The following is a 15,114-nucleotide window of genomic DNA, read 5'->3' on the forward strand; positions in this document are numbered from 1 at the left end:
TAGGTCAGGATGCCAGGCTATACGAAATATCAGAGACATATAAATACACAGAGATTGGCAACTGTAATAGTGGTCAGCGAAATCCATCTGTATATAAACCCTTTTAGCATGGCAGCGATCTACGAGCTTGCATAAAAACAAACTGTAGCTTCAAAATGTGAAGATCACAGACCAAATGTTTTGTACACTCTTTCTTATTTTTTTTTTATTCTGCCTCAATTTGCTTTATTGTACAAGTATACATAAAACATGTTTAAGGGAGTGAGTAACACAAGACTTATAGTGTAGACAATAAGACAAAACTTGTTTTTGTTATTTTGTTATTTTATTAGTTATTTTCATTTTTGTACAAAATAGAGAGATGTATATTCTTAAACTAAAAGGTTGAGTAACAACAAAAAATATAAAGTATGCCAAAAGTAAATGGTTAGTAATATTTTTTTCGGGAATTTTTATATGTCCGTGTAGCGCAGGGGATCGTGGGTTCGAAACCCATCGCGGATGTTGTATTTTTTAATATTATAAATTGTATAATATACCTTTATGCCTGTGGGCAAACTGCATGATATACAGATACTATGTTTGTTATGTCTTGTAGTTGTATTATTCTGGTGATATGTATGTTTTACACTGTGTTATTTTGTTTACTTGACGTATGCCACCAATCCCATTAGGGTAAATTGAATAAAGATTTGAATATATACATCCCAGTTGCTCCCCTTGGCATCTGCTCCTACGACACTCAAATGAATTTGAAAAAAAATATATGTAAAGATAATAATTCCACGACATTATGATAAACGTAACACTCCTTTCGTTTATTGACCTAGAAATATGGTAAAGCATTATTCAGTCAGGTACGTCAGTATCAATCAAATTTGGGTTTTCCATTTTTTTTCTTAAATTAAAAGTCACTGAAGTAAGATTGGTTTTGAAAAGATAAGTAAATATATACAAAGTATCTATGTATTGTAAGTACATGTTTATAATACCAGACGTCAACGTTTTAAACATAAGTTCATGGTCATTTGGTGGGTTCAAATTGTTAAAGATGTTATCGACTATATACGAAGATTACGACAATAAACCTGTTAACGCAATGATCAGATTATTTCTCAATACTTTTATAATGGTTTTGTTCTAGTTTTTGTCATCGGTGTATTGATATTTGATATTAATGGAGACTCAAAAATTGCATTTAACCAACACAATTTTATAATAGATACGAGGCGTGTTGACGGATTCTTTGCTGGAATGCGTTTGTGCCACTTGTTTTCAAAATACATACTATCAATTGCACCAAAAAAAGGTATACCACTACGCCAATTATACAAAAATGACTTCGTCCTTCTTTATTATATATTTTATGTAATCTGTAAATACATCTTCTGTATCCAAGCAGAGAACTTCACAACCAAGAAACACAATATATTAAACATTGTTAGCACAAAATTCAAACTAACCTTATTAGAATCTTATTAGCACATGCCAGCGCCGAATTTGAGGAACTTTTTTTCTGGGTTGTAGCTTGTGATAAACGGGTTGCATTTACAAAATGTTTATGCATTTTGAATACTGTACTCAAAGTACTGAATACAACAGTAATGTAAAACGGACACAGAGCATTACCTAGTACGGAGGAATAACATAATACAATAGATAATGCATCTATAATTCATATTAACAGTGTTTAATCATATCATCCATACTATTGCTTTCTCCATACATAATACATAGATTACTAGTAAAATGTTAAAAAAAATGGATGAGTTAAGCAATCAAACAATAAGACAACCAATATAAATCAATGACTCGTTTTTTTAAAGTAAAAATGAACTGTTATGTCTGTTATGTATAATATTAAAAATATTAACACGTTAAACTTCAACCCAACCCATTCGCCGGTTTTAATATAAAAAAAGCAGATGTGGCATGATTGACAATGAGACAACTCTCCACAAGAGGCCAAATGAAACAAAAATTAAAAATTATAGGTCACCGTACGGCCTTCATCAATGAGCAAAGCATTTGCTGAATAGTCAGCTATAAAAGGCCCCGAAATGACAATTAAACAATCTAAACGAGAAAAATAAGCCCATTCTTTTTGTGGTCTTTAACAATTTATAATGCAAACTCATATACCTCTAGTTTAATAATTATCTCCCATTGAGATATCACTGCGACTAGGAAAACTCAATCAGAAAAAAACATGGTTTAAACAGCCTTACTTTTAATAACAGTAAACATTGAATATGTTTTTTGAATAAGTTTACCTTGTTCATGTTTTAAGATGGATATTGTTTGCTGAGTGACAAAACAGTAGCAGTAAGAAAAAGATTTACTCTGATTTTTGAAGAATATGACGGTTATATTTGAGGGAGATAAGTCGCAAATTAAATCAATGAAATCTTATCTATTTCAACCAAAATGCGATCATTGTCATTTTTGAATAATCTTAGTGCATACATTTTGCATTCATTTAAATAGATCAATGTATGTAACTTATTGGAGTGTGTTACCACACTTTTACGTGTGAGGTGGGTTTTTTTTAACGAGAGTGCATTCATCCTAATATGGGAATTCCATAATCAAACGGCATATCACTATACAATAAAAAAAAAAAGTATTTAAATTGAGGTACATTATTTTTAGATTATTTATAAATAATACCGGTATTTAATTCGGACGGAATAGGAATTATAGGGATACATTGCAATTAACCTTAGTACGAAATATGTTGGTGAGGACTCAGAAAGGTAAGATCAATGTCAAACAAATCAGTCAATTCTTTAAGGCGCATTTCAAAATTTTGAAATTCTTGTACACAATGTATGTAATTTACTGTGGAGATCGAGAGATGAAATATTACTATAAAAGTATGTAACAATAGAAATGGAGCTTCAAGAAAGAAATGTGCAGTTTTGAATAAACTGGACAAACCACCTCGTTTCGGTTACGAACTAATCATCACTTTAAGCATACTAACTTAATTAGTAGAAAGGGCAAAGCTGGTCGGTAAGAAAAATGTCCTCTGGTGGATGGTTTTATGTCATCTATGACCTACAGCCTTGTGAACTAAAAAAGAAATGCAGGATTCATATTCCTATCATATGATACTCTCGTCATGAATATGATATGTGATATTTCCCGTGGATGTTATTCATCTATCCGATCTGATGAATATTCATAAATATCGGCTTCAATAAAGCAAACAACTGAAAAACAGAACCATGATATCACTGTAAAACACGACCGTTTGTAAGAAGATTGTTTGACTTGTTATTGTAAACTGTTTTTGAAACGAAATCGAAAATTTCCAAATACATACCGTTCTGCGACATTTATGTTGCAAAACACTACCGTTTGTAAGAAGATTGTTTGACTTATTATTGTAAACTGTTTTTGAAACGAGATAAAAAAAATTCAACATTCATTGTCAAGCTGCGACATTTATGTTGCGAAAGCGAGAGCTAGCGATCCTACATAACATCGTTTGCGGCATCAGCATTAAGGTTCTGTTTGTGATAAGCTTTGTAGTGCCAATAATACACTATTCAGGGCAAAATTTTGATGGATTTCTTTTTATGCAGTTAACATTTCCTCACAGTAAGGAAATTCTTTTTTACATGCTAAATTTGTACCTTCGTGGGTTGCTAAACTAGACACTTGGAAAGTAAAGAATACGCATCTCAAGAATAAGAAACAAAGATTTTCTCCCCCCTCCTTATTTCCATGTTTTAATGATAAACTTACGTTTTACAATCAGCATCACACTTTTACACTGACAACACCAACCGTGGACGAGGCACACGGTTCCGCCGAACATTGTACGATTTAAAAAAAATATAGGTCTACTTGAATTTTGCAGGAATTGTAACACCCAAAAAAATTGACCTATATATTTGAATGAAAAAAAATCAACACGCAGGTAGCATTGTATGAGGGTCTTGTATGGCTATAGCAATCGTCTATAAACTCTCTTTTATTGTTCCACTGACGATTTCTTTTGCAAAAGAAAAACGTAACTATACTGGAGAACATACCGATATATCAATAAATATATAAATGCATGTAAGAATATCTACGTATAGAAAATAATAGGAAATCATTAATTGTTTATTTACAGAAATTTCTTCACATGTCTGAACTCAAGACCATTAAATTGTAGTGTACTATGGGATGCCAGATTATATGTAAATAAAAAGCATCGATTTCACAATTGTAATTGGGTATAATTGAACCTATTTTTATAAGTATAAACTTGTTATTATTCTTAGTAAAGTGCTGTTTTGGCATCATTGAAGATGTTTAAGGACTGTGCCAGTTATAAGTCTTGTAAATAATGCATTGAGTGATGAGAGTTTTTTTTTTTTTAATGAAAAGTAATCAAGATATAATATACATTTTTCGTTGGTAAATAGGAACCAAAATTAAGTTCGTTTATTTTAAGGGAACCTTGTTTTTGCAATTCAGTTACTGTGATGTTAATGACAAATTCGATTGATTTCCTACATGGTTATTGATTCCAACGATACCATGGTAAGACTATAAACCTTTATAGTTTTACTATTTGTACATGTAACAGTAAAGGGACAAAATAAGATAGTTGACATGTTAATACTGCGTAAAATCCGGCCTCGAACACGTTAATACTAATTGAAATATGGTGTCGATATAAGATTTTCGGTCGATCTATTGAATTATTGATTTGAATAAGCCGAAATTTGTAGTAATTTATATCCCGCTCCCTACGAGACTTTGTCGATTAAAACGGTGTAGAATTATTAGAGAATGTCTAGACTCGGAAAATTAATATATTGTAATATATACGGTAAGTGCACTTGCTTTATTCATCAGTGAAAATGAGTACATCTGATATATTTTTGTGAATCTGTGTTGTTTCTTTGCTGTCATGGATTAAACATAATTGTCTTTAAATATTCCGATGTATATGATTCACAAGCAATTAAAACTTTAGACCTTTTATGTTTGGTTTCAGGAGCTGCTCTGTTGACATTCCGTTTTGAGACATACAATACAGGGAATTTATTGACCATTAATATATTTATTTTCAATTTGGTAAACAAAAAGAAACCAATTAAATGCGTTATTTGGTAATTAAGAACTATTGATTTCATTTAAACGGTTTGATTTGAACCCGAACATGTTTCGTTTCGCACAAATATGCCAATAATTAACGGTCATTTATTATTGATATTACTTATATATTACTTTCTATGAAATATATTCAAATAGGTAATTATAACAGATTGTTCGGAATTAAAAAAAATAGATCCAGTTGTTCATCCGTAACCTAATTTAAAATCCACAGTAACAGTAATTTTCACAGTCGGGTGATATTGGTGGTGAATTTATTTAATTTCTATCCTATTGTATGGTAAACATATTTTCTTGTAAATTGGAATGTACTGGCGTAAATGGATCGTGATGTTTATCTGTAACAAATTGTGATAAAAACGCATTTTGTAGAAAATCTGGAATCAAAAGCGTAAGTAATTTTTTTTCTTCACAACTATTGGCATGTCTAAATTTTGTAATTGAAACAATTTTCATGTTTTTTTTTTAATTTAGAAATGAAATTGTACACAATTTTATACCCCATGTAATAAAACTTTTTAATTTAAAAAAAACTTTCTGACGGATAATGAATTATTAATGATATATAAACATGAAATATGAGCAACAGGATACATCATTTCGTTTAAAATTCATGAATACATCTCAAGCATGTTTTAATTTGTTTTTAAATGAAATCTGAGTTTAAAAAAATAGTTTTGTGGCCAGATAACTCGAAAGTTAAATATTGGAACGTATATCGTAACTTGTGAGTTTTTTTTTATATCTTTTTATATCATTATTTCTATACCTTTGGACCTGTGTGTATTTCATGGACAGAGTCACATTCTTAAAATAATTATGATATTAAAGTTAACATTTCAAATCTGCAAATATATTCCAAACTTTTAATACTTCGATGCGCTTATTATAGAGTTTGGCATGTGCATATAATAGCAGGGGCGGATGCAGGAATTTTCGAAAGGGGGGGTGCTAACCCAGGTAACCCAGGGCAAAGGGGGGGGGGGGGTGCAAAACATATGTCCCGATACAAATGCATTGATCGGCAAAAATAAAGGGGGGGTGCGCACCCCCGGAACCCCCCCCCCCCCTGGATCCGCCACTGAATAGACACTTGTCTGTTACGGAAGACCATGTGTTGATTGACTTTGAGATGTCTTCTTGAATTTCAGAGTTGTTTGGTTGCTGTATCTTTTTCAAATGTCACTCATCTGCTATATATTAGGGTAGTATATTGCCATTTCAACTAGAGTTGCTGGAATTATATCTGTAAAAATCCAATGTTCAAATTGACTTTCTATAAGTCTTATGAATACAGACATTTCATCTTTTTTTTTTACGAGAAAGCCGTTTGAACAATAGTTAAAAAGAACGTGAAATAAAACTTTTATTAACGCATCTGTAGTCTTTCTTTGACAAAGTTTTGGTTGCGAACACTAGACGGACACCTCTGTTGCAGAGGACTAGTGACGCAACGTTTTTGCTGCCGGAAATGCAAGGGAAAGGGATGCCTCTTTATTTCATTCGCAGTCACAATGCAATGAGTCATTTACATTTTTTAAAGTGTTTTCTATATCTTGTCTTACAATTCGTCGAAAATATTTGATTTGTTTTGTTTTTGTTTTTGTTGCCTGGTTGTATTCTTTTATTAAAAGACTACTGTTAGCGGACACAAAATCAATTAAATATTTGGTAAATGACCACACTATATTTCTATATTTGCAATTTTATACATTTCTCTTATCTTTATTATTCACATCACACAAGGAAATTATGTTGTCAATAACGACTATTATAAACAAACGTGTGGTCAGGTAAAAAAGGAAAAATACGTTTTTTTATTTTGTCAATTTTAATTTAATCCTTTATCTGATATAATCTTGTGAGAATTATGTCAATATTATGTTTTGACTTTTGAAATACTTATTCCATTATTCGTATTCGTTAAATTATAAAATGTTTATAGATTACAGGTAAATACAATTTAATACCTATATGTAAGTCATCTTTGATAATATATTAATCTTAATAGTAATTTAACCCAATTCTTTTATTCGTCGGCTCATTTTGGTCACTCTGTAGTGTTATGGAGAACACGACTGACTTGGGAATCTAACCTTACTCGAAGTATATGCAAATTATCATTTATACACCAAAAAAGTAATACGGGAAATATGTGTATCGAATCTACCTCCGGCGAATTTCATTATTTAACTAAATCACTCCTGTGGTAAAAAGTTAAATGACGAATATGTGAAGCATCGTTTTAGGTAATAACTCTTCCCCATAGAACTTAACATAACTGTGTAAAATTTATGAACGAGAATAAAAGTGTTTATATTAAAAAGGCAATTATGTTCTTATTAAAGTCTTTAATACTATTTTATGATTGCTCTAATTAAACCACTGCAGATAAATATAATACAATGTTTCTGGTTAAACTAGTTTCATTTTATTGAAATAGATTGATTTGAAATATATTTCCCTTGATATTCATGTGTAATTGAATTCACTTTCAAAAATGGAAAATAACCTTTTGAAACCTTTTATTAAACATTTCAAATTTAAGCACTTTAATTGTTCAAGTATTTCTATTACCTATGTAAGATAGAATTATAGTTATATACAAACGTGACTTTAATATGTCATCCTTAATCTTGGGTTGATAATCCTTGTAGTATACTAAATGTATATTTATTTTTAATAACCAGTTGATTATCCCATTTCTATTTTGAGTTTTTTGTTTAGCAAAATTCTTAGTTCAATTATGTTTTATGAAGTCTATTCAGACATTTCACTAACAACATCCACCTTATTTATCAAATTACACGTTTTTATTCATGAAATCTTTAAATTCTATATTATCTACCACTGAAAGTTAAACCATCAGCATCGAAGTTCATTATCACTGACCTAGTATACATTTTTGTTTAATGCCAGCTGAAGAACACCTCCGGGTGCGGGAGTTTCTCGCTGCATTGAAGACCCATTGGTGGCCTTCGGCTGTTGTCTGCTCTTCGGTCGGGTTGTTGTCTCTTTGCCACATTCCCCATTTCCATTTTCAATTTTAATAGAGAACCATTGCAACTGAAATCATACTCTTAGAGAACCCTTGCAACATGAACCATACTAATAAAGAACCCTTGCAACTTAAAACATACAAATAGATAACCCTTGCAACTAAAAGCATACTAATAGAGAACCCTTGCAACTTAACACATACCAATAGAGAACCTTGCAACATGAATCATACTAATAGAGAACCCTTGCAACTTAAAACATACAAATAGAGAAATAAACATTTGATAAGTCATTAATAAGTGTGGGTTTTGTTTCCCAAATATTGCTTTATATTACAGTAACCTTTAATAATTATGTTAAGATAGATTTAATGCAACTGTTTAACTTTGCTGACCCATATCATATATAAAACGTGACATAGTATACCAAAGATCATTTTAAATGTATTTATAAGTCATGCATAAAAGCAAAGACGGTTTTATGCATACTCCATGATAGTTGTTCATAATTTTATTACAGTAAACTTGCGTACAAGTCGTCAAGAAAATATTTCGAATACGAGTTTCTTAACTACTTTCCGTGTGATTCAGAATAATGGCTGAAGAGGGTTTTTTTGCGGTTTTTTTTTTGGTCTGAAATAAAGACATTAATCTGGGGTTCATGTGTCTGTTTTGCTTCAATAGTTCGTTACTTAAACAGAGGCGAAAGATATCGAAGGGAAAATCAAACTAATAAATCGAAAATCCTTTGCAAAAAAAAAAACAACGAAAATTAATTTAAAAAAAACAGTCCACACAACACAACACAGAAAAACTGGAACTCCGCAACAATCCGATGGTTATCGTGATAAATATATGTACCTTCAAACAAGTAGAAATGGTCGATTCGAGCCAAGTGACAGTTCACGGACATATAAATAATGCCATTTATCAAATAAAACCCGAACTTTGTGTTTTATTTGCCTTGGTCAATTCTTATTCTGTGCTGACAAAAGATGAATATGATTAATGCATCTGAAAACAGAATGTATATTAACGAATGAGGCATTGCACAAAATATCTCCTGAAGTAGTTTTAAGTTGTAACTTATCGGTGAAAGGGGATGCTGAAATTGTATTGAGCAGGCGGGCGTCGTGGTTGGTAACGAGTCACTGAAAAGAAAATAGAAAATAGTACTTAAGTAGTTGATATTTCATCAGAAGGGACAGACGAACGGATATGGGAATCAACTTATCTCGTAAAATGTTCCGAACAATAAAAAAATAAACGAGTCCATGAGCAATTGCAAACGTCACGTTAGATAAACAGAACTTTATATAAATAAAAAAAGTCTAGTAAACATACTATCAAAATCCCACAACTGTACATATTGACATTAATATTTATCGAAATGATCTTTGGCGTTCAATTTCACCGATTAATTCATTTAAATATAAAGGATAAAAGCAATTTTATATTTGTAAAAAGAATTTATTTTAATCCATGTATAACATTAATCCTAATCAAGTATATATTTTCACCGAAACGTACAATGCATATCTACCGTTAGTGGGGGGAAATGTCTAGGTTCAATGAGATATTATACCTTTTTAAAGATGGTAAGTGCTACTTATATTAATTTTGTGATATTATATAAGACTTTGTATTCAAGTGTTCAAAAGATGTAATATGCGGCCAATTTCTCTTGTATTTACCGTCAGTATAGAAAGACCAGTTTAAGAAGCACTTAATTTTAACATCAATATGTGTATTTTGCAATTTTGATGATAGTGTGTCATACCTACTAAAAAGAAGTTTCTAAATTGCGAGGAAAAATAGAATATGTACATTATGTAATTAGGGAACAGGGGACGAGTTTCATATATTGTTATCTGTAAAAATGCTGATGTTTATACTCTTAGATCAAAGTTTATACCAAATTATTATATAATGCATCCAAGCAAGAAGAAATTTACTGCTGTCTATATTTAACGTACACGTTCAAAAGAAACTGTCAATTTCGTAAAGAAAATTTTAAAATCATGAATTTAACTTATAATATCAATTGCCTTTTATAATATACTATGTATTTTTGTTTCGTCTGTCGTGTCTCGCTATTATTAACTTATGTTTGTAATCATGTTTTCTTGTACCCCTGTGTGTGTCTAAAGTTATGAATACCATCTTTTTTTAATAAACATTTCTAGAACAGATGACAAAAAAAGACCTCGCAATATTCAAAGAATATGTTATATTATGAGTTGATAATGATAGTCAACAAAAGTTACAATGCACTCAAATAGAAAAATATAAATCGTCCAATTAAAAACATGCATTTGCAAAGCGGTGAGTGCAAGTTTCAAACAATCGTATCAAGTATACATGTACTTCGGTAAGTTATGAAATACCGATTATTGCACATTTATTTTGCGGTAAATGTCGATAAAAAATCAACACCTAATTTCGAAGATGAAATTCATACTATTTAAACATGTGCGAAGGAAATCAATTATTTTTAGTCTATTTTAATTAAAACATATTAAAGTTCAAACATCGATTTAATGTTTTATGTACTCTAGTAATGGCTTTTAGTGTTACTTTTGATGGCTAGTATACTATTTGTAACACGATAAAAAGGATATTAGAAACCAAAACGATCAAAGATAAAGTATGTAATTAATTTTGGTTGACCCTGAATGAAAATGTGTAAATATTTTTGAATAATTTAGTAAGGTTGTCTTCAATAATAACTACACTTGTGTAGAACTGAATGATGTAGATATTGATAGTTATATACAGAACATTTTAAAATTGCTTTTATACATCAGTATATCATGAAAGATATTTAGTTTTAGATTTTGTGATCTCCCTTCATTGTCACTGTCTCTAGCTCTGAAATAATATACTAGTATAGGGGTCCGATTTAGATGATAATCATATACTAGTAGTTATTTAATGGCTTTCATTTCTTAAAACGTGTTTCTTATCTTTTTACAGATTACTGTAGTTAAAGAATAGGTAAAGCATCCAATGGCGGAATCAACATCGCCATTATCGCCATCTAACAGAAATACAAAACGAGGTACAAACTACGAGTCTGAGATAGACGACAGAGATATATTTGATACTCCTAGGGAGGAAATAGACGTTGGAAACAGTATTGAAAGAAATAAAAGAGATGAGCAGACAAACGGGAATGACACTTCTCGTTCAGGAACTTCTCAAATGAACGGGAATGACATTTCTCGTTCCAGAAATTCACAAATAAACGGGAATAACATTTCTCGTTCCAGAAATTCACAAATAAACGATAATGACACTTCTCGTTCCAGAAATTCACAAATAAACGAGAATGACACATCTCGTTCCAGAAATTCACAAATAAACGAGAATGACACTTCTCGTTTCAGAAATTCGCAAATAAACGAGAATGAGACCTCTCAATCCAAAACTTCACAAATAAATGAGAATGACACTTCTCGTTCCAGAAATTCACAAATAAAGGAGAATGACACTTCTCGATCCAGAACTTCACAATCAAACGGGAATGACACTTCTCGTTCAGGAACTTCTCAAATAAACGGAAATGACACTTCACGTTCCAGAAATTCACTAATAAATGAGAATGACACTTCTCCTTCAAGAAGTTCACCAACAAAACCACAGGTGATTGATTCTGAAACTAAATACAGCGTTGGAGAAGACAATTCACACCGAAACAACTCTGAAAATGAAAATAAAGATGGAAAAAATAGTGTGAATTCAAAAAAGGAGACAAAGCGAAATAATTATTCAAAGGAAGAAATATTAAATGGAGATAATACAACACGTTCAATCCAGGATAATAAAAAGGACGAAGCTGTGAAATCTCAAGATGGTGAGGACGAAAACGAAATCACGAATACCAAGAAGGTCGAAAAAGAAAATGAATCGGTTTCAAATGATGGAAACATAAAAAATGACTCAAACCACCCGACAGTTTCCGAAATTAAAAAAGCAAACGATGACAGCTTAAAGAGTCCTTCACGAGAACCAATAACGAATAACAATGTTACTTCATCAGCCAGTGAAAAACATTCTGACAGTGATAGATATACAGACAGCGAGACAACAGGTGGTAAATCGTCATTAAGTGAACATACGCCAAGAAGCCAGACAAAAAAGTCAAAAAAGAAACCAAAACGTAGTTCGAAGTCTCCTAAACCTACAAAGTCAAAAAGTATTCTGAAGACTGAAGAATCAAAGCCGCATAAACCTCTAGCCTTCATGTCTTCTTTATTGGAAGATGGAACAACTCCCCGTAATCCGACAAGAGACAGTGGGGACAGTAATGTCGTTTCATTGCCGGCAATAAACCGACAAAATGTTATAAACAAGGTATACGTAGATGATACAGAGAAAATAGTAAACAAATATCCCAAACGAGACAAGGATTTCAAGTTAGAATTTGTATATGACCTAAGGCCAAAATATCCGTCTTGGTATGCACCTGAAAAAAGATTGAGTCGTCGAGAAGAAAAAGTCTTCAGCGATATGTCTGGCGTATATGCAGATTATAAACAACAGGACGAACGTCATCTGTCGAAGACAAAGACAATGGACGATAGACTGAAAAAACTTGAGAAATTAAAGAGAGAGGAAATCAAAGAGAAAAAAAGAAAGAAATTAGAAGCTGCTTATGAACAATATGAACAATTAAAAGACGTTCGCGAAAAATTCGATATTATGTGTTGGTATCGTAATCATACGCAATATATTACTCCGAGAGTTTTAGAACATGAAAAATTGAGCCGACATGTCTATGGACTTCCAGAATCTTTAAAAGAACAACAAAAATTGATAAAAAATCTAAAACGCAAACCAAAGAAACGAACGAAGAATGGAAATCGAATTGACAGTCACTAATAAACACATTTAATTCAATTCATTCAACATGTTAATGTGAGAATGTGCACAATACTAAAGATGGGAACAGCCATGCCTTAGAAAAATATTCACTTTTAATTCAATATTCTTAGATATCTATAATTCTAAAAGTGGTATTTTTGCATATTGGATTTTTATTAAAAAATATACTGACGTAAAAAGTGATGTGGTTCATGTGTATTGTTAATCTTTTGTAGCTTCTATTTTCGTTCAAATATATATACAAGCAGTTCATAAAACATATTTACAAAACAGTAATCATGCATGGCATCATACGCCGCTACTCGCAGATCGAGATCGGGGCGAACCAGTGCGTCACATGGTTCTCTCTTTTCTCTCTCTCTCTTCCTTTTTCGTTTCAAAATAAACCTTTTCAAAACATGATCATAGAAACCTTTTTGACCAATGTATATAGAAAAAGGGTACTTAATAAACAATTAGATTCAATACAATGAAAAATATGAAAAGCAGATTGAATTAAGTGTTTGAAATTGACATTGTTCAATCTATATACAGTGGGTGTTCACAAATAAATTACGATTATGACCATTGTTGTCAAAAAGTATTCTCACGACATAATCTTATCTTAATCCATAAATATTTCCTAGTAACGCAAACACCACTAACGGGTGTCTCTTATAAAATTATTTGTAAAGAATTCAAAATCTTATTTCCGAACAAAATGCACTTCTTGCGTAATTAAAATATTGAAACTTAAAAGTACTACTCATAAGAAATAATGACTTTTGATACCAAACTCTACTAAAATTCACAACTTCACACAACTTCACACATTTTCACAACATGACACTACCTCATAACAATGGGAAATACGCATTTATAAATGTTAATCAACTTCTGATTTTATGCTAACTGTAAGAAACCTGTCAAATTATGAATCTTTGATGAACGAATACTAAACTAGTGAGGTGATTAAGGTGATCACAGATACCCCTGCCTTTAGTAACTTATAGATAATTTTGTGTTTAGTGTTTCAAAACATTCCATAAATTTAATGATTTCAAAAAGTGGTTCTTGTTTATCATTTGGAAATCGCATATAATTCATATCCTCTTTTCTCGAATCTGGCATGATCAGCGAATAAGACTCATCACCAGGTTTGTGCTTATATTAGCAGCACGACGGGTGCCACATGTGGAGCATGATCTGTTTACTCTTCCGGAGCACCTGTGATACGCCAGGTTTTCGATGTGTGTTTTTTTTTATCAGTCTTTAGTTTTCTATGGAGTTTTGTATAGGTATTGTTTGTCTATTGGTCGTGTTTCGTTTTTTGTCATGCCGTTTTCAGTTTGTCGTTGACTTTCGGATGTGACAATAAATATAAAGTTTTCTACAGATACAGCTGTACAGCAACATTTTGTATTTTTGGTAGAACCTATTCTTCACTCATAATAGAGACATCATTTTTTTTTAAATCAAACAAGATATTATTTATTAAAATCGCTAAATATGGGATTGCATTCATTCCAGCTTATACATGGTCAAATATGAATAAAAGGAGATATACGACAACGTAGGGGAGACTGTTACACTTTTTACTTGTCTGCCAGACACTACGTAATACTAGTATATATGTTTTCATTTAGATAAATCTTTTGCACAATTTTAGTCCACTGACTTGTGAATTGAAGGTCAATTACAGTATAGAATAGGAAAACGGGTATCGAGATGCAAGAAGGTATTCACAAGACGGCAACAAAAAGACAAACGTAAACAAGATATCTAGATAGCAACATTATCATTGACATCGACGTGTGTCTATTCAACAAGTCAAAATTAGTTACTCTCTTTGTAGTCCGAGATTACTCTGACGTCCAACGGCTGTTTTGCCACGGCCACAGCTTGTCTGGCAAAACAGCCGTTGGACGTCAGAGTAATCTCGGACTACTCTCTTTGAAAAATGATATTATCATTATTATTATTATCATGTCCAGGGCTTAAAATTAACCGTGATTTATGACGGTTGATATTAATTTTGTTCAATCGCCGTGTAAATTTCTATTTTGACGTTAGGAGTATTTTCTCGGTGAATTGGGAACTTAAAGTGGTACCGAAATCTACAGGGAGATAA

At 31.7% G+C, this 15,114-nt stretch overlaps 1 protein-coding gene across 3 annotated transcripts; it reads left to right on the plus strand.

Moving 5' to 3' along the window:
- The first annotated feature begins 2,660 nt into the window (after nt 1-2,660).
- LOC139520031 (uncharacterized) lies at nt 2,661-13,183 on the plus strand. 3 transcript variants are annotated; one of them, XM_071312421.1, is made up of 2 exons: nt 2,661-2,756; nt 11,094-13,183. In XM_071312421.1, exon 2 carries the CDS (start codon nt 11,127-11,129, stop codon nt 12,999-13,001), a length of 1,875 nt encoding a protein of 624 aa, XP_071168522.1. In that variant the 5' UTR covers nt 2,661-2,756; nt 11,094-11,126; the 3' UTR covers nt 13,002-13,183. The 3 variants fall into 3 exon arrangements, with proteins under 3 accessions (XP_071168522.1, XP_071168521.1, XP_071168523.1); XM_071312420.1 differs by lacking the exon at nt 2,661-2,756 and adding an exon at nt 5,322-5,509; XM_071312422.1 differs by lacking the exon at nt 2,661-2,756 and adding an exon at nt 9,618-9,715.
- The last annotated feature ends 1,931 nt before the right edge of the window (nt 13,184-15,114 follow it).

The sequence above is a fragment of the Mytilus edulis genome, chromosome 4 (assembly GCF_963676685.1).
Source record: "Mytilus edulis chromosome 4, xbMytEdul2.2, whole genome shotgun sequence".
NCBI lineage: Eukaryota > Metazoa > Mollusca > Bivalvia > Mytilida > Mytilidae > Mytilus > Mytilus edulis.